This window comes from Pristiophorus japonicus, chromosome 1 (genome assembly GCF_044704955.1).
Source record: "Pristiophorus japonicus isolate sPriJap1 chromosome 1, sPriJap1.hap1, whole genome shotgun sequence".
In the NCBI taxonomy this organism is placed as follows: Eukaryota; Metazoa; Chordata; class Chondrichthyes; family Pristiophoridae; genus Pristiophorus; species Pristiophorus japonicus.
In genome coordinates this window covers 235,917,663-235,938,676 of record NC_091977.1, presented here as the reverse complement: position 1 = coordinate 235,938,676, position 21,014 = coordinate 235,917,663, and the positions used below count along the sequence as shown (strand labels likewise).

Below are 21,014 nucleotides of genomic sequence, written 5' to 3'. Positions count from 1 at the left end.
TTGGAGTTCAGAAGGATGAGGGGTGATCTTATAGAAACATTTAAAATAATGAAAGGGATAGACAAGATAGAGGCAGAGAGGTTGTTTCCATTGATGGGGAAGACTCGAACTAGGGGGCACAGCCTCAAAATACGGAGGAGTCAATTTAAAACCGAGTTGAGAAAGTATTTATTCTCCCAGAGGGTTGTGAATCTGTGGAATTCTATGCCCAAGGAAGCAGTTGAGGCTGGCTCATTGAATGTTTTCAAGTCAAAGATAGATAGATTTTTAAGCAATAAGGGAATTAAGGGTTACGGGGAGAGGGCGGGTAAGTGGAGCTGAGTCCACGACCAGATCAGCCATGATCTTATTGAATGGCGGAGCAGGCTCGAGGGGCTAGATGGCCTACTCCTGTTCCTAATTCTTATGTTCTTATGTTCTTTTGTTCTTATGTGTGGGACCTTGTCGAAAGCCTTCTGAAAGTCCAAATACACCACATCAACTGGTTCTCCCTTGTCCACTCTACTGGAAACATCCTCAAAAAATTACAGAAGATTTGTCAAGCATGATTTCCCTTTCACAAATCCATGCTGACTTGGACCTATCATGTCACCTCTTCCCAAATGTGCTGCTATGACATCCTTAATGATTGATTCCATAATTTTACCCACTACCAATGTTAGGCTGACGGTTAATAATTCCCTGTTTTCTCTCTCCCTCCTTTTTTAAAAAGTGGGGTTACATTGGCTACCCTCCAGTCCATAGGAACTGATACAGAGTCTATGGAATGTTGGAAAATGACTGTCAATGCATCCGCTATTTCCAAGGCCAACTTCTTAAGTACTCTGGGATGCAGACCATCAGGCCCTGGGTATTTATCGGCCTTCAATCCCATCAATTTCCCCAACACAATTTCCCAACTAATAACGATTTCCCTCAGTTCCTCCTTCTTACTAGACCCTCTGACCCCTTTTATATCTGGAAGGTTGTTTGTGTCCTCCTTAGTGAATACCGAACCAAAGTACTTGTTCAATTGGTCTGCCATTTCTTTGTTCCCCGTTATGACTTCCCCTGATTCTGACTGCAGAGGACCTACGTTTGTCTTTACTAACCTTTTTCTCTTTACATATCTATAGAAGCTTTTGCAGTCCGTCTTAATGTTCCCTGCAAGCTTCCTCTCATACTCTATTTTCCCTGCCCTAATCAAACCCTTTGTCCTCCTCTTCTGAGTTCTAAATTTCTCCCAGTCCCCGGGTTCGCTGCTATTTCTGGCCAATTTGTATGCCACTTCCTTGGCTTTAATACTATCCCTGATTTCCCTTGATAGCCACGGTTGAGCCACCTTCCCTTTTTTATTTTTACGCCAGACAGGGATGTACAATTGTTGTAGTTCATCCATGCGGTCTCTAAATGTCTGCCATTGCCCATCCACTGTCAACCCCTTAAGTGTCATTCGCCAATCTATCCTAGCCAATTCACGCCTCATACCTTCAAAGTTATCCTTCTTTAAGTTCTGGACCATGGTTTCTGAATTAACTATTTCATTCTCCATCCTAATGTAGAATTCCACCATATTATAGTCACTCTTCCCCAAGGGGCCTCGCACAACGAGATTGCTAATTAATCCTCTCTCATTACACAACACCCAGTCTAAGATGGCCTCCCCCCTAGTTGGTTCCTCGACATATTGGTCTAGAAAACCATCCCTTATGCATTCCAGGAAATCCTCCTCCACCGTATTGCTTCCAGTTTGGTTCGTCCAATCTATGTGCATATTAAAGTCACCCATGATAACTGCTGCACCTTTATTGCATGCACCCCTAATTTCCTGTTTGATACTGTCCCCAACATCACTACTACTGTTTGGAGGTCTGTCCACAACTCCCACTAACGTTTTTTGCCCTTTGGTGTTCTGCAGCTCTACCCATATAGATTCCACATCATCCAAGCTAATGTCCTTCCTAACTATTGCATTAATCTCCTCTTTAACCAGCAATGCTACCCCACCTCCTTTTCCTTTTATTCTATCCTTCCTGAATGTTGACTACCCTTGGATGTTGAGTTCCCAGCCCTGATCACCCTGGAGCCACATCTCTGTAATCCCAATCACATCATATCTGTTAACATCTATTTGCACAGTTAATTCATCCACCTTATGACGGATACTCCTTGCATTAAGACACAAAGCCTTCAGGCCATTTAAGTCAGAGATGAGGAGGAATTTCTTCACTCAGAGGGTTGTGAATCTTTGGAAGTCTCTGCCCCAGAGGACTGTGGATGCTGAGTCTCTGAATATACTCAAGGCTGAGATAGATAGATTTTTGGAGTTTAGGGGAATCAAGGTATATGAGGATCGGGCGGGAAAGTGGAGTTGAAGTCGAAGTTCAACCATGATCAAATTGAATGGCGAGCAAGCTCGTGGGACCGTAGGGCCTACTCCTGCTCCTTTTTCTTGTCTTCTTAACACGAGGCAAATGATGTACAAAAATAATCCAGCTGATTATTTGCGTTTGTAACTTACTGCCAGCATCACTCTGAACTATAACAACTTCTCCCCTTCGGTTGCTCTATTCATATTGCCACACTAAATAGTTTGCATTGTTTAGTGATTATATTTACTGACTTATCATTAACTAGTAATCAAATGGTAATTGTCTGTTCATAACCTTGCATTAATTAATTTCACGTAACTTATTGGTCACCAAGGACCATCATTTTTTTTTTATTCGTTCATGGGATGTGGCCGTTTATTGCCCGTCCCTAATCATCGCCCGTCATGATGCCTGAATAAGCTGCAAAAAGAGAAAAACAAGCCCAAAATGGAATAAAACTGCTCTTGTGTGTTCCACAGCTTGTTATATAAAAAAGGCACCCAAGAGTGATTTCAAGGCTTTTATCTCATCTATGGTATCAGATAATAATTAGAAACTGCTCAAGCTTCACTCTCATGGTTCACAAAAGCATCAGAGTGTCTTGGTGTAATTGTGGCCTTGTAATTACTCAGGGATATCCATAATTCTCTGATCTATTGGAATAACCAGAGGTAGCTTTTGCCATTTTCTTCAGTGTCATAACTGATTTATTTTTCAATAACTTCAGGCCAATTCACTCGCAGTGTCAGAAAACATGCTGAATCAGATTTTTCTGCTTTCTTTGACAACTCCTGTTTCTAGGGTATGGAATTGGCCTTCTACAGAATTCCCCGTTGACTTCAAACATTTCTGAATTAATTAGTCAGTACAAGTCCGATGGGTTTATGGATGTGCTGCATGACAAATGGTATAAAGTTGTACCATGTGGCAAAAGAAGCTTTGCTGTGACTGAGGTAAGAAATCTTTTCAAGTGTAAGAAATGTGTTTGGTATTCAATAGGCATTACTAATATATTTAAAGAGGGAGTATTACCATCGGTACTCCTGTGACAATCCCTCTTGGAATCTCTTTTATTTGATTGAATTGGATTGAACAAAAGGCCAGGGGGTGAAATTTCCCCTTTTTAAAGCCCCATTAGCACCTCCAAGGGGTGCTAATGGGGCGGAGGAGACTTTTTGCCCGGTGGGGTGGGGGGCCCTACCGACTCCCGGGAAAATACCCGGGAGTTTGCGGAGGTGCAGTACCGCGCCCCACTGTTAGCGCCCCGGGCCACCGCGCAACTGGCGTTGATGTCAGCGGCAACCACTCACCGCCCCGCGCCGGCCCCTTACTGCCCTGTGAGAGAAATTGCCCCACGGGCCGTGAGGCTGCCGCAAGCGGATGTCAACGCGAGATTCGTGGGTCGTGAAGCTGGTCGACATCCACTCTCAGGGCGCTAGTCAAAGGGGAGGCGCCAGTGCCATGGACTGCCATCTTTTTTGGATTGCCGACTCTTGGGTTGGCTCCAGGATGGCGGCCTGAGCGTGGTCCGGGCCACCATCGTGCAATGTGGCACTTTGTTTTGGGTACCGGGCTGCAGGCCCGGTTCCACCTTGCCCTGATGGCCTCCCGATTCCACCCTGCTCTGGTGGTCTAGTGGAGGCCATCATGGGCCTTGCAGAGTGCGCAGCGGCCCTCACTTTAAACAAAGGGGAGAGACATTGAAGCGTGTCAGCGCTGCGCGAAGCATCCACGTAGTGCTGCAGTACTCCCCCCAATAGCATTCCGCGATCTGCCTCCAAAGAAAGTGGAGCGTGCAAGATTGCGCTCCGCTTCGTTTGAGGGGCATTAAGCAGAATTCAGCGGCGGAGGCGGAACTTCTGTTCCGAGCACAGAAAGTCCCGGTCCCAGATGGTTACCGCCCCCGATCGGGGCGCAGGGCAATTCCGCCCCCCTAGTGTTTCCGCTCGGATGTACTGTTTTTTCAGAAATTTCTGCCAACCAGTCAACAACTATTTGACAAGGGAGACATACCAACATAATATATTCTATTGCAATCACTTTCCACAACACATGAATTGATCGAGCAGTAAACATCTGCCATCTTATTCACAGTTACCATTCAATTTTTTGTGGCATAAGTAAATCACTTTAATTTTATTTGATATTAATTGGCCAGTTTATCTGGTTTTTTTGAGTAAAATGTTCTGTGGGAAACAGGGGCAGCCAAGAAGATAGCTTGACAGCCTTGGTTGCAGGGCAGGAGCAAGAATGTTTTAATAAAAGAAAATTAAAAAAAGAATACTTGCATTTCTATAGCACCTTTCAGGACCTCAGGGCATCCCAAAGCACATTACAGCACTTTACAGTACTTTTGAAATGTAGTCGCTGTTGTAATGTAGGAAACGCGGCAGCCAATTTGCGGGCAGCAATGTCCCACAAACAGCAATGTGATAAGGACCCAATAATCTGTTTTTGTGATGTTGATTGGGGGATAAATATTGGCCAGGACACCCGGGCGGGGTGACGAACTCTCCTGCTCTTCTTCAAAATAGTGCCTTTGGATCTTTTACATCCACCTGAGAGGGCAGACAGGGCCTCAGTTTAACAGCTCATCCAAAAGACCACACCTCCAACAATGCAGTACTGCCTTAGTACCGCACTGAAGTGTTCACCTAGATTTTGTGCTTAAATCGTCGGAGTGGGACTTTGAACCCACAACCTTCTGACTCAGACTGAGAATGCTACCCACTGAGCTACAGAACCTGCACATTCTTGTCGACTGGCAGAAGCCCAAAATGGTAGGTAAAGCAAATTTGAGGGAGGCAGTGTAAAGTTCATTGTTGTGATGCACAAATTGAGCTATTTCATAGAAGTATTAAAAAGTAAAGTGAAACTTGGGAACTTGGGCTAAATTGTGCACAAATGCACCTTTGAGAGATTTTCAGTAGATTGGTAATGAAAATGGCTGCTTAGCTCTTCTGTTTCGTGGAGCTCAAGGTTGGGAACCAGACTTTTTCATCTTCAGATGGGAAAAAAGCTCCATCAAAAGTAAATGATGGGTTGTGAACCCAAGGAATTTGATCCTGAAAGGAAATTGGGACTGGAAAAGTTGCATAAAACATTGCCAGATTTGTTGGCATCTCTAATGTGATAATATTAATTGCAAATTAATTATAATTTTAATTACTAACTGCAAAATGTAATAGTAGAAAACCAGAGCAGTATTTAAATAAATTTGACAGAGTCCTGAACGATATTAATTCAGTGATAAATTTAAAAACCTTTAAAGGGTTCTTATGGTGTTAACCTTATTTCCTGGGGAGACTAGGTCAGGCAGTGTTGAGTTTTGACACGACTTTAGTGTATCTTTTAGCATTTTTAAGTGAATTTTTAAGTCACATGGGAACACCACCACCTTCAAGTTCCCCTGCAAGTCACACACCATCCTGACTTGGAAGTACATCGCCATTCCTTCATCGTTGTTGGGTCAATATCCTGGAACTTCCTCCCAAACAACACTGTGGGAGTACCTTCACCACACGGACTGCAGCGGTTCAAGAAGGTGCTTCACCAGCACCTTCTCAAAGGCAATTAGGGATGGGCAATAACTCACAGGAACTGATTTTTAAAAATTAAGTGTATTGTGATTCAGCATTAAGGAGAGCGATGCCTACAGCAACATCAAGAGGAAGGAGACCCAGAAAGAGCTCGGCAACACCAAGGAGGGCCACTGGAATCTGTTTTGTGCGCCCTCATATTCCTGGTGTCCTGGCCATGTACCCTCATGTTGCTGGTATCCTATCCATGATCGCTCATGTTGCTGATGTCCTATCGATGATCCCTCATGTTCCTGGTGTCCTATCCATGACCCCTCATGTTTCTGGTGTCCTATCCATGACCTCTCATGTTCCTGGTGTCCTATCCATGACCCCTCATGTTCCTGGTGTCCTATCCATGACCCCTCATGTTGCCGATATCCTATCCATGACCCCTCATGTTGCCGATGTCCTATCCATGATCCCTCATGTTGCCGATGTCCTATCCATGTGCCTTCATGTTCCTGGTGTCCTATCCATGACCCCTCATGTTCCTGGTATCCTATCCATGACCCCTCATGTTCCTGGTGTCCTATCCATGACCCCTCATGTTCCTGGTGTCCTATCCATGATCGCTTATATTCCAGGTGTCCTAACCATGATCGCTCATGTTCCTGGTGTCCTATCCATAACCCCTCATGTTCCTGATGTCCTATCCATGTGACCTCATGTTCCTGGTGTCCTATCCATGATTGCTCATGTTCCTGGTGTCCTATCCATGATCGCTCATGTTCCTGGTGTCCTATCCATGACCCCTCATGTTCCTGGTGTCCTATCCATGATCGCTTATGTTCCTGGTGTCCTATCCATGATCGCTCATTTTCCTGGTGTCCTATCCATGACCCCTCATGTTCCTGGTGTCCTATCCATGATCGCTCATGTTCCTGTTGTCCTATTCATATGACCTCATGTTCCAGGTGTCCTAACCATGACCCCTCACGTTCCTGGTGTCCTATCCATGTGACCTCATGTTCTAGGTGTCCTATCCATGATCGCTCATGTTCCTGGTGTCCTATCCATGACCCCTCATGTTCCTGGTGTCCTTTCCATGATCGCCCATATTCCTGGTGTCTTATCCATGATCACTCATGTTCCTGGTACCCTATCCATGTGCCCTCATGCCCCTGGAGCCTCGGCTGTGTACCACTTAAATAAACCTGAGCTCAGTGACAGAAAATCCATAGCTCTAGGAGTGCAAGTGAAAAAGATTCCTAGTTTTTGCAGCTTGACCGCATTTCATGAAAGATAATTTTTACGTATCCCCTGAGTGTTCTCAGCAAATCTGCTCTTTTGCAAAGGCTTCAGGAGGGTTTGTTTACACCTGATTAAACCAAGGGGAAGCAAGGGTTGTGAATACTCAGGGACTATACGTCAAAGCATGCTAAAAAGGCATGTATTAACCCGTGAAAGTCAATGGCTGATTTACAATAAAATTTGCCATTAGCCATCACAAGCCATAAAATAATACTAAGCCAGACTGAATTAAACATAAAGGATTATGAAATATTTAATGCACTGTTCAGTATCACATGCAGGTACAGCCACACTTCCACCCCATACTCGATGTTAGCACGGACCTTTTGTACAATATGAGTGCTTATACAAGTCTTGTTTCAAAATAAATTATAGGATAATTGATACTCGTGCAAGGCAGTTGCATATTGAGGAGGTTACTACAGCTCAACTGAAAGAGTGAACATCAAGTAGATTACAGAGGCAAATCAATTCAAATTTGTACTCTCATCTCTGCTCAGAGGATTGTGGGCTCAATTTCCCCTACAGAGACTTTGACACGTAACTTGGGTCGATACCTCAGTGGACACTGAGAGAGTGCTGCATTGCTGAAGGTGCCACCCTTCAGATGAGACTTTGAATTGAGGCCCCCTCTACCAAAGGTATGGAGGCAGAGTTGGTTAAAGTGGACTGGGAAAATAGATTAAAGGGTAAGATAGTAGAAGAACAGTGGCAAACATTTAAGGAGATATTTCATAACTCTCAGCAAAGATATATTCCAGTCAAAAAGAAAGCCTCTAAGAGAAGGATGAATCTTCTGTGGCTAACTATGGAAGTAAAGGATGGTATCAAATTGAAAACAAAGGCAGACAGTGTTGTGAAGAATCGTGGCAGGCAGGAGGATTGGGACATTTTTAGAAAGCAGCAAAGGACGACAAAAAATAAAGAGAAAGAAGATAGTTTATGAGAGTAAACTTGCAAGAAATATAAAAACAGACAGTAGGAACTTCTACAGGTATATAAAAAGGAAAAGAGTAGTTAAAGTAAACATTGGTCCCCGAGAGGATGAGACTGGGGAATTAATAATGGGAAACAGGGAAATGGCAGAGACGTAAGAAATATTTTGTATCGGTCTTCATGGTAGAAGACACTAACAACATCCCAATAGTGGATAATCAAGGAATTATAGGTAGGGAAAAAGTACTAGGCAAACTAATGGTGGACTAGTTCCCTAGACCAGATGGCCTGCATCCTAGGGTCTTAAAAGAAGTGCCTGCAGAGATAGTGCATGCATTTGTTGTAATCTACCAAAATTCCCTGGATTCTGGAGGTCCCAGCAGATTGGAAATCCGCAAATGTAATGCCCCATTTAAGAAAGGAGGGAGGCAGAAAGCAGGAAACTATAGACCAGTTAGCCTAACATCTGTCATTGGGAAAATGCTGGAGTCCATTATTAAGCAAGTAGTAGTGGGACATTTAGAAAATCATAATAGAGTCAAGCAGAGTCAGCATGGTTTTATGAAAGGGAAATCATGTTTTACAAATTTGTTGGAGTTCTTTGAGGATGTAACGAGCAGGGTGGATAAGGAGGAACTAGTGGATGTGGTGTATGGATTTCCAAAAGGCATTCGATAAGCTGCCACATAAAAGGTTACTGCACAAGATAAGAGCTCACAAGGGTAATATATTAGCATGGATAGCGGATTGACTAACTAATAGAAAACAGAGAGTCGGGATAAATGGGTCATTTTCAGGTTGGCAAATTAACTAATGGGGTGCCGCAGGGATCGGTGCTAGGGCCTCAATCATTTGCAATCTATATTAATGACTTGGATGAAAGGACCATGTATAATGTAGCCAAGTTTGCTGAAGATATAAAGATGGGTTGCAAAGCAAATTGTCAGGAGGACGCAAATAATCTGCACATGGATATCGATAGACTAAGTGAGTGGGCAAAAATTTGGCAGGTGGAGTATGATGTGGTAAAATGTGAGGTTATCCACTTTGGTAGGAAAAATAAAAAAGCAAATTATTATTTAAATGGGGAGAGATTACAAAATGCTGCGGTACAGAGGGATTTGGGGGTCCTTGTACATGAAACACAAAAAGTTAGCATGCAGGTACAGCAAGTAATTAGGAAGGTAAATGGAATGTTGGCCTTTATTGCAAGGGGGATGGAGTATAAAAGTAGGGAAGTCTTGCTACAACTGTTGGTGAGACCACACCTGGAGTACTGCGTACAGTTTTGATCTCTTTATTTAAGTAAGGATATACTTGCATTGAAGGCAGTTCAGAGAAGGTTTACGAGGTTGATTCCTGAGATGAAGGGGTTGTCTTAGAAAGAAAGGTTGAGCAGGTTAGGCCTATATTCTTTGGAGTTTAGAAAAATGAGAGGTGATCTTATTGAAACGTATAAGATTCTGAAGGGGTAGATGCAGAGAGATTGTTTCTCCTCGAGGGGGAATCTAGAACAAGGAGGCATAGTTTCAGAATAAGAGGTCGCCCATTTAAGACGGAGATGAGGAGGAATTTCTTCTCTCAGAGGGTCATGAATCTTTGGAATTCTCTACCTCAGAGAGCTGTGGAGGCTGGGTCTTTGAATATATTTAACGTGGAGATAGACAGATTTTTGAATGATAAAGGAGTCGATGGTTATGGGGAGCGGGCAGGGAAGTAGAGTTGAGGCCAAGATCAGATCAGCCATGATCTTATTGAATGGCGGAGCAGGCTCGAGGAGCCAAATGGCCTACTCCTGCTCCTATTTCTTATGTTTTTATGTTTTACACTATCGACCAAATTCATATTTAGATCTCTGTTTCATAATAGTGAATTTGACAACATGATGATGTCCAACTTTCAAATGCAGCCAGTATCTCCCTGTTGTTATTTTACCAAATAGGTATGAATTTAAGTTCCAGGCCAAATTGGTACAGTAACAAAAGAATTGGGTTGGACCCATGGATGGATTTTTTTCCCCATTCACTTACAGTCCTATGGGGTAGATTTTGTCTTTGAAGTCAATGGAGATAATGTTCAAGAGAGATGTAAGATGGGATGCCTATTCACTATCACAAGTTTTACACTATTGCACAAAAGTCAAAATCTTCCTCTATATTTCTGCTCAGGACGATAGATTTCAATGTTGCTGCAATGCATCCCACCCTGCGAAGGTAACAGCACCATTTGTCCTTGTCCTTTGAATGTCTACAGCCCCTGGCCTACAAATTTGATTTGAATGGGAAATTACAATCACTGACATTTCTAACCCCCAGTACCAATTTAAGTCACCACATAATGATCCTCAGCTGCTGAAACATTGCAGCAGAAAATATTTGCAATTATCGGCCATACCAAGTGGAAATCAGTGTAAACAACTGAGGAAACCGTAAACTTACACCTTATATTCCTTCTTTAAATATAAAAATTTAAGTTTCAAGCCATTGAAATACCATTCATGCACAGCATGTTTAAGAACGTCATCATCATAGGTAGTCCCTCGAAACGAGGATGACTTACTTCCATGCCAAATAAAAGGATGAGTTCACAGGTGTTTCGAATGAAGAATGAAGTGTGGAAGATGCCTGTGCATGGATTTTTTTAACGTGTGGTGGCCATTGCACACCAGCCTCCACACGGACTGGACAGAGCTAGGTCTTGGTCCAGTGGCAAAGGATTATCCAAGACGACTGGAGACCAGCTCTGCTGCACGGACCTAGTGCACACACATATCGCAATGTGGGCTGGCCCGTGCTGCCCCTGGGCCCCTGGCCCCAAACTCACACCTCCCCTGGGCCCCGATCACATCCCTCCACAGTCTCTCACAACTCCTTCACCTCTCTCGCCGCTCCTGCTGTATCTGCCCACGCTCCAATCACCGACCTGGACCTTGCTGACGTCACTGTTCGCTGCCGTTGCCCTCCTGCACCAGCTCGCTCTGTACCTTGCAGTGGCATGCCTCCACGCTGCCCATGGCCGCCGCTCACCATTCCTTTTATGGCCCCGACCTGCCGCTAATGGTCTCTCGCAGGTTGCGGCCTCCACGCTGCTCTTGGGCCTCTGCACGCCGCTCCTTTTATGGCCCCAACCTGCCGCTGATGGTCTTTCGCAGGTCGGGGCCTCCCCACTTAAGAATGTGCAATATTTGATGTGACTCAGACTTATGACATAAAAATGCATTTAAAGAAAGAAGATACAGAGGAAGTGTCACTGAGGATAAAATTTTAAATTTTTCAGAAACCTTACATTATTTCCTGCTGCACCTAAACTTCTGGGCTTAATTGTACATCCATTTTGGACCCGCATGATGCAGGAAATTTCCGTGGGCAGCTCTTTAGCCTGGAGCAGAACCATTCTAATGAGTTGAGGTGCGTTTGGCTGTAGGGATCGATAGAGGTGTGTAAAAGATGGAAGAAAGTCGGACGTAACATAATTATGTGCATAATGCACACATACCCAAGTTTCCTCGATCTTTTACGCTGAATATTTGCTTTTGGACCCCGGTTACGCCCGCCTTTGGGCGCAAATAAAAGGAAATTTTACCCCTATGTACCAGTACAAAATGCTGTTGCGTCAAGGTAGAAATGTTGACCTGGGCTATCCATTTATTTTTCTCCACCCTTTAACTTAGGCCTGCAACTGTGTCTCTGCATCAATTAAAATCTTGCACTGGAAATAATGGCACATACAGTCAGAGGAGAGCCTCTGCTGCCACCTTTTGCATGCACTGAATAATGCAACCAAAAAACCCCACAAACACAGCGAATGTGAATACAGTTATAAAGGCTAGTAGGGAGCCAACATGTTGGTTCAAAATGGATTCTTATCTGAATTCTTTTCAGTAGCAATTTGTGTTCATTTAATCCTGTGACTGCAATGAAAAGAATTTCAAAAGTTGGAAGGGCTCCTGGTAGCGGAGCGGAGGAATAGGAGTAGGCCATTTAGCCCCTCAAGACTGTTTTGCCATTCAATGAGATCATGGCTGATCTGTGACCAAACTCCATAGACCTGCCTTTGGCCCATAATCCCTTAATACCTTTGGTTAACAGAAATCTATAAATCTCAGATTTAAAATTAACAATTGACCTTGCATCAACTGTCATTTCTGGAAGAGAGTTTCAAACTTCTACCACCCTTTAAATGTAGAAGAGTTTCCTAACTTCATTCCTGAAAGGTCTGGCTCTAATTTTTAGGCTATGTCCCCTAGTCCTAGACTCCCCAACCAGCGGAAATAGATTCTCTCCATCTTGCGGAGAGAAAAATGCAATGAGATCAGTCCTGCGTAGGGGAAGTGCATCAATTGATTGACTGCAGAAATGGTATTGATGGTGGCTTTAGATGGGTGCACTGCTAAGGAAGGGGCTGTGGACACAGTGTTATTATGGCACCAGGAACGATATATCTGATATGCCACAATGCTTGTTGTACCTGCCTTGACCACCATGAGGCAAAATGCTTACTTTCAAAGTGAAGTTACAGGCGGTGAAGAGGCACAAAAATGTTACTTTAAAATGTCATTGACTATTTTATGATCTCCCATGGCATTGCTCCCAGCCTGTTGTTTTTAAAATTATATCTCTCCTTGCAATTGTTTGCTTGCTTGCCTTCACTGTCCAATTCTTTTTGTGTCTTATTTGTGATTCATTTTTTTCTGCTCCCTCTTTCGCTTTGTATGGCTCCATTACAGGTGCGCAGTCTTTCCTGCTGGATTAAACTGGGAGAGATGTATATCGGGCGACCGATCCAATATCGTCCGTTTTACACTATTGCCCAAAGTTAACATTACTCCCCACATACTGTATCAGCCATATACTGTTTGACAGCTACCTCTGCACCTCGAGCTCTGGGTAGATGGGAAGGGGTGGGGGAAATAGGTTTGAATATCTGAACCTTAAATAAACACGCGTTATAATCACATCCCTTATTGCCCAAAATATTTTACACACTCCTTAACATCTAAACCCCGATGCCTACTTGAGGTGTAATAGTGACACTTTCTCTCTATTCACAGACTTTACAAATGGGTATCAAGCATTTTTCAGGTCTCTTTGTGATGCTCTGCATTGGTGTCGCTGGTTCCCTCCTTGCCACAGTCGGTGAGCATATAATCTACAGACTAGTGCTTCCACGGATCAAAAGAAAACCAAGACTGAAGTATTGGCTCCATACAAGCCAGGTAGGAGTCCATGTAAATATAGCATCGCTATGGTTCCCATTGAAGCCACACAGACATTCAAAGAATTGTATATACTTTACCTTTTTTTCTTTGCAAAACTGAAAATCTGTGATGAAATGATGGTTTTCCTCCTAGGATCCAGCACCCTTACAGAGCCAATTGTAAGATTTAATGTGGCAACAATGTTAGTAATTCTGGAGTAATAATAGTGCAGGTACTCAGCAAGTAACTTTTGTGAAATTAACTCAAGGCAGCGATAAACTAGAAAATCCCAGTCACAAATTATGATCAGGAAAGTAAACAAGAAGCTGTCACTCTAGCTGTCCCGCCTCAGATGTTGGATGAATTACATGACTTTATAAGTAAAATATTCTAAAATGACCAAGAAAAAATGTTTTCAATGTTAGCAACTTTACAATTCCACATCTCGACCTCATCCTTATTCCCTCGCCCTATTGGAATTTTTCCCATTTCCACCCCCACCCCCCATCTCATTTACCAATTGGATTAACTTAACATTTATAGTTCCTTTTTTTGTTTGATGTTCACACTTGAAAGCACTCACTGTATATACAGTTGTAATGGAACCATAAAATGAGCCAAGTAAACTTTGAACTGTGATGAAATCCTGTTGCTGACGACAGGTTGAGACACACAAAAAAGTTTCTCACTGGACTGATAATACTGTCAACAAACCCAATTCAATAATACATCAGTTGGTTTCTGTAGATAAGAATGTATTTCCACACTCTTGTTACCATTTGCACCTGAATTTGAAACCATCACAGATCATAGGATTACACTTTCCTTTCTTCATTGGCTGTAAAAGTCCTAACCACAACAACTTATGTTTATACAGCACCTTTAATGTAGTAAAATCTCCCAAGGTCCTTCACAAGAACGTTATCAAACAAAAATATGACACCGAGCATCATAAGATGATATTGGAACAGGGGGCCAAAAGCTTTGTCAAAGAGGTAGGTCTTAAGAAGCGTCTTAAAGCAGAAGAGAGAGGTGGTGAGGCGGAGAGGTTTAGGGAAGGAATTCCAGAGCTTAGGGTCTTGACAGCTGAAAAAGTAGAGCATGTTTGGGCAACCTCAATCCAGATCCTACTAGTCATAAGTCCACAGTATTAACCAGTATTATGGTTTTGACAATCGAGCACAGACATGGGCCAAAAATAGGAAGCAGAAATTGGCAGGTAATGCTTTACATATTCAGCATGAAATTTGATTTGGGAAACTACTTGGCAGACAACTTTTTTTCGTCCACAATTTTGGTTGTCTGCAAGATTGATTATGAATCAAAAAAGCAGTCGATCTTTAGTGACTGCATTTCTGAGCAGTTACTTTCAGTGAATGTTACAGGCTCTCTGTGAGATTGGAGATGTGTTCATAGGGCAGCCAGTCATATTAATGAGCATGGACCAATGTTAGCTGTGGTTCTGTCATATACAGGATTGATAAGAAGCACATAATTCACAGCAGGAGGGGGCTGTTCTTGCTGAGTTAATTGTAACTATATGTGGCATCAGGTCTCTCTGTCGTTCCAGAAGAACATAGATCAAATTGGAATGAAGTACAAATTGGAGCTCATGCCTGCCCGAACAGGTCTGCCAGTATCAGGATGACAGTCAAAAGAACATATGAACAGGAGTAGGTCATTCAGCCCCTCGAGCTTGTTCCACCATTCAATTAGATCATGGCTGATTTGTATCGTAACTCCATTTAACCGCCTTGGTTCGTATCCCTTATTACCCTTGCCTAACAAAAATCTATCAATCTCAGTTTTGCAATTTTCAATTGACCCCCGGCCTCAACTGCTTTTTGAGGGAGAGAATTCCAGATTTTCACTACCCTTTGTGTGGTATTGCTTCCTGACATTACTCCTGAACGGCCTAATTTTAAGGTTAAGCTTCCTTGTTCTGGACTCTCCCCAGCAGAGGAAATAGTTTCTCTCTATCTACCCTATCAACTCTGTTAATCAGTTTAAACATCTCAATTAGATCACCCCTTAATCTTCTATATTCAAGGGAATATAAGCCTCATCTATGCAACCTGTCCTCATAATCGAATCTTCTTAGCTTCAGTCCCCACAGTCCTTAAAAATCCAATAAATTGGTAAATTCTGTTATAGTACTGTATTATGAATTTGTTTTGAGCCATCGTCATGTGCTTACTTTACAGAATCTACTCATGTCATATACCTGCAGTTGAATTGATACATTAGCAATTCAGCACATGGTACATTATTTCTCTTTTATCAATGTTCTGCTCTATTTCCTTCCCTAAAGAATTTGACTCGCTCGGGTACTATTCCACAGATTGTCTTCTGGTACCTCACCCAACTGACTAATCTTTATACAATCATATAATTACACAGCAAAGAGGGAGGCCATTCCACCCATCATGACTCTGTTGGCTCTATGGTAGAGCTATCCAATTAGTTCCCCATAGCCCTGTACATTGTTTCCCTTCAAGTATTTCTCCAATTCTCTTTTGAAAGTTACTATTGAATCTGCTTCCACCACCCTTTCAAACATTCCAGATCACAACTACTCGCTGGGTAAAAATATGTTTCCTCATATTGCCTTTGGTTCTTTTGCCAATCACCTTAAATCTGTGACCTCTGGCTATTTAACCCTTCTTCCACTGGAAAGTTTCTCCTTATTTACTCTATCAAAACCATTCATAATTTTGAATACCTCTATCAAATCTCCTCTTAACCTTCTCTGCTCTGAGGAGAGCATGTGTGAGCCTTGAGAGTATCAGCAGGCTCTCTGATCAACAAGTCTTCTCCCAACATCCAAACATCTTCACATCAGCAGCAGTAGCTGGATTATGATCATGAGAGGAAACATTTGCTAATTCTGAAGCTGATGGTAGTGTCTCACTGCTGCACCTACTGCGAGCAGTCGCCTCTCAGCACAGACCAAAAGATCATGATGCAGCATCTCACTGGATTAACTCACTTGCTTACTAATTTATGAGTATGTGCATGCATCAGAGATTGTCACATTTTGTAACATTCATGCCATACAAGTACCAGGCAATGTCCATCTCCAACAAGACAGAGTCTAACCATCTCCTCTTGACATTCATCTCCTCTTACCACAGTTGAATCACCCACCATCAACATCCTGGGGGTCACCATTGACCAGAACCTTAACTGGACCAGCCACATAAATACTGTGGCTAAAAGAGCAGGTCAGAGGCTGGGTATTTGTGGTGAGTGACTCGCCTCCTGACTCCCCAAAGCCTTTCCACAAGGCACAAGTCAGGAGTGGGATAGAATACTCTCCACTTGCCTGGATGAGTACAGTTCTAACAACATTCAAGAAGCTCAACACCATCCAGAATAAAGCAGTCCATTAATCAGTACCCCATCCACCACCTTAAACATTCATTCCCTCTACCACCAGCACAACGTGGCTGTAGTATATACCATCTACAACATGCACTGCAGCAGCTCACTAAAGCTTCTTCGAAAGCACGTTCAAAACCCGTGACCTCTACCACCTAGAAGGACAAGGCGCATGGGAACACCATCACCTCCAAATTACCCTCCAAGTTACACACCATACTGACTTGGAAATATATCAGCGTTCCGCATCATCGCTGGGTCAAAATCCTAGGACTCCCTCTCTAACAGCACTGTGGGAGCACCATCATCACAAGGACTGCAGTGGTTCAAGAAGGCAGCTCACCATCACTTCCTCAAGGGCAACTAGGGATGAACAATAAATGCTGGCCTTGCCAGTGATGCCCACATCCCATGAATGAATAAAATAAAAATTTGATTGCAACCACAATAAGTAATGTGTTTATCCTTTTCAGCGATTTCATCGGGCTTTAAATACATCCTTCAGCGATGAGCAATTTCAGCAGAAACTGAATAGACTGGAAAAGAGGTAAGAAAGCTTATATAGTTGGCACTCAGTCAATTCCATTTTTTTCCAGCTTCAGCTGTTGTCATTCAACCTACTCTGAATTGCTTTCTCTTTTGTATATTGTAAACGTACCTCCAGCTGAATATTCCATGTTCATTTACTCTTTGAGCACAATACACAAGAGGACTATCTTGTGACGATGCATAGAATAACATCCTATGGGAGATGGGGGTTGCTATTTTTATCAGTGAGAATCTGACAGCTAGAGACAGACTTGATATTGCCTCATCAAGTATAGCTGAGGCTATCTGGGTTCAAGTGGACCAAGCTCACGGGCAGGGACTAAGGTACCGGATAGAGGCTTCTCTATAAGATTAAAACCTCTGGTATTAGTGGTAACATAGTGAGCTTGATTCAGAACTGACTGGCAGGACGGAGGCAAAAAGTAGTTATAGATGGATTTGGCTGTTTGGAGATAGGGTTCTACAAGAAATGAAACCAGCCTAAATATAAATAAAATCGGAAAGGAGAGCATAGAGTAAAGTAAAGGAGGACATTGATGGCCAGGGAATAATTAGAATTACAGAACAGGAGTTTAAAAGATGCTTAGAAATAAAGTGAGAGGAACTGCTATTAAAAATGAGTTAATCTGTCTGTACAGCAATGCAGTATCTGCATTGAACCAGGCATAGTAGGGATTACTGAGACATGGCTACAGAAAAATCAGGACTGGGAATTAAACATTGCAGGGTATAACATATTTAGAAAAGATAGAGAGGAAAAAAGGAGAGGTGGAGTAACTGTACTTATTAGGGAAAACATAATGGCAGTAGAAAAAGTGACCCACTATCAGCAAGACAGAAATAGAATCCATGTGGATAGAGGTAAAAGATAATAAATGATCAATCACACTAATGGGGTAGTCTATAGACCACCCAATAGTGGAAGGAAGGTGGAGGAAGAAATATGCAAACAAATTAGGGAAATGAATAAAAAACAGAATAATAATCATGGGAGATCTCAACTACCCAGATATTAATTGGACAGAAATAGTAGGTAAAAGAGATAAGGGAATGGAGTTCCTACAATGTGTACAGAACTCCTTTCTAACCCAATATGTAAAAAGCCCAACAAAGGAGGATTCATTATTGGATCTGGAATTGGGAAATGAACCAGAGCAAATAAAAGAAGTAAAAGTAGGGGAACATCTAGGCGATAGTGACCATAATATAATATGTTTTAAGATAATAATTGTGACGGAGATAAGCATGACAAAGGCCAAGGTAATAGTTTGGAGAAAAGCTGATTTTTAGGGGCTGATAATAGAACTTGGGAAAATAAAATGGACAACAATATTGGCAAACAATGACATAGAACAGCAATGGGAAACATTTAAAATGATGTTCAACAAAGTCCAGGAAAAATATATTCTGCTAAAAAACAAGAACAAGCTAAACACTAATGAAACACCATGGATGAATAAAGCCATAGGGAAAAAATTGAGGGTATGAAAAGAGACGTACGTTAAGTACTTGGACAGCAGGGGAGAGCATGATATCATCATTATAGACAGTCCCTTGGAATCGAGGAAGACTTGCTTCCACTCTAACAATGAGTCCTTAGGTGGCTGAACAGTCCAATACGAGAACCACAGTCCCTGTCACAGGTGAGACAGATAGTTGTTGAGGGAAAGGGTGGGTGGGACTGGTTTGCCGCACACGCTTTCCGCTGCCTGCGCTTGATTTCTGCATGCTCTCGGCGACGAGACTCGAGGTGCTCAGCTCCCTCCCGGATGTGCTTCCTCCTCTTAGGGCGGTCTTTGGCCAGGGGTGATAAGGGAGATTATGAAGGAATTAGGAGAGAAGTCACAAAAACAATTAGGAAGGTAAAAATAAATTATGAAATTAAATTATTAAGGACTATAAGGCAAAATAGTAAAATATTTTACAGGCTCATAAATAAAAAAGGAAGGCTGGGATGATAATAGGGCCACTAAGGTTTGGAGAGGATAATACCACAGGCAGCAATAGAGAGATGGTAGAGATATTAAATAATTAATTTGCTTCAGTATTTACCAGGAAGATAAAACAGGTGATGATGACATTGGATGATGAGATTAATAATGAGTTAACTGAATTTAAAATAAATCAAGGAGATATACTACAAAAACTAATGAAACTCAAAGAGGATAAAACCCCTGGTCCGGACAGATTACATCCATGCATTTTAAAAGAAAATAGGGAAGAAGTAGCAGAGGCATTACTAAACATATTTGGTAATTTGTTAGAAAAAGGTGTAGTGACAGAGGGCTGGCAGATAGCTAACGTAATACCTATATTTAAGAATGGAGATAGAACATGTCCAGGGAACTATAGGCCTATCGGTGGTAGGAAAAATAATGGAATCCCTCTTAAAGGCAAAAATAGAAGAACATCTAGAAACAAAGAAAATAATAATAAATAGCATGGATTTCAAAAGGGAAAGTTTTGCTTGACCAATCTCATTGAATTTTTTGAAGAAGTAACAGAGAGAATAGATAAGGGTAATGCAGTAAATGTAATGTATCTAGATTTTCAAAAGGCCTTCGATAAAGTGCCACAAAATAGACTAATGAATATGGTCTGGGAATGCAGAGTCAGGGGACAAGTAACAGAATGGATAGCTGGCTGACTTCAAGACAGAAAGCAGAGAGTAGGGGTAAAGGATAGCTATTTACAGTGGTAGAAGGTGGGTAGAGGTGTTCCACAAGGATCACTGCCGGGACCACTGTTGTTCACAATTTATATTAACAATTTAGACTTTGGAATCAAAAACACAATTTCTAAATTTGTAGACAACACCAAATTGGGAGAGGAGATAATCAATATTAAGGAGGACTGCAACAAATTACAAGAAGACATTAATAAACTTACAAAATGGGCATATAATTGGCAAATGAAATTCAACACAGATAAATGAGAGGTATTACATTTTGGTAAGAAAAAGAGGGAGGCCACAAATTACTTGGAAATAAGAATCTAAATGGGGTAGAGGAGCAAAGGGATCTAAATGTACAAATACACAAATCACTAAAAATATTGACACAGGTTAGCAAGGCCATAAAACAAGCAAACCAAGCACAAGGCTTTCTTCCTAGAGGGATAGAATTGAAAAGTAGTGAAGTTATGCTAAACTTGTACCGAACCTTGGTTAGACCATCTTCTAGAGTACTGCATACAATTCTGGTCACCATATAATAAGAAGGATATAGAAGCATAGGAGAAGGTGCAGCAAAGATTTACAAGGATGATACCAGAAATGCAAGGGTATACCTATCAGGAAAGGATGAACAGACTGGGTCTCTTTTGGCTGAGGGGTGATCTAATAGGGTTTTTTTTAAGTTATGAAAGGTTTCGATAGAGTAGATACAGAGAGAGTGTTTCCACTTGTGGGGAAGAGCATAACTAGAGGTCATAAATATAAGATAGCCACCAAGAAATCAAGTAGCTAATTCAGAAGAAACATCTTTACCCAGAGTGGTGAGAATGTGGAACTCGCCACCACAGGAAGTAGTTGAAGTGAATAGTTTGATGAATTTAAGGGACGTTTAGATAAGCAGATGAGGGAGAAGGGAATAGAGGATTATGCTGATAGATTTAGATGAGGAAAGACGGGTGGAGCATAAACACCAGCATAGACTAGTTGGGCCGAATGACCTGTTTCTGTGAAGTATATCCTATGTAATCCGATGTAAAATAATGAAGGGAATAGATTGTGTTCCAGCTGAAGTTTATTTTAATTAAATAGGTTAA

At 42.1% G+C, this 21,014-nt stretch overlaps 1 protein-coding gene across 1 annotated transcript in view; it reads left to right on the top strand.

Moving 5' to 3' along the window:
- Positions 1-21,014, top strand: part of grin3a (glutamate receptor, ionotropic, N-methyl-D-aspartate 3A) — a 269,256-nt gene that overhangs the window by 229,813 nt on the left and 18,429 nt on the right. The window contains exons 6-8 of the mRNA XM_070870795.1: positions 3,153-3,304; positions 13,170-13,334; positions 17,171-17,244. Coding sequence (XP_070726896.1) covers positions 3,153-3,304; positions 13,170-13,334; positions 17,171-17,244 — 391 coding nt within the window. The remainder of the gene's footprint in view (positions 1-3,152; positions 3,305-13,169; positions 13,335-17,170; positions 17,245-21,014) is intronic.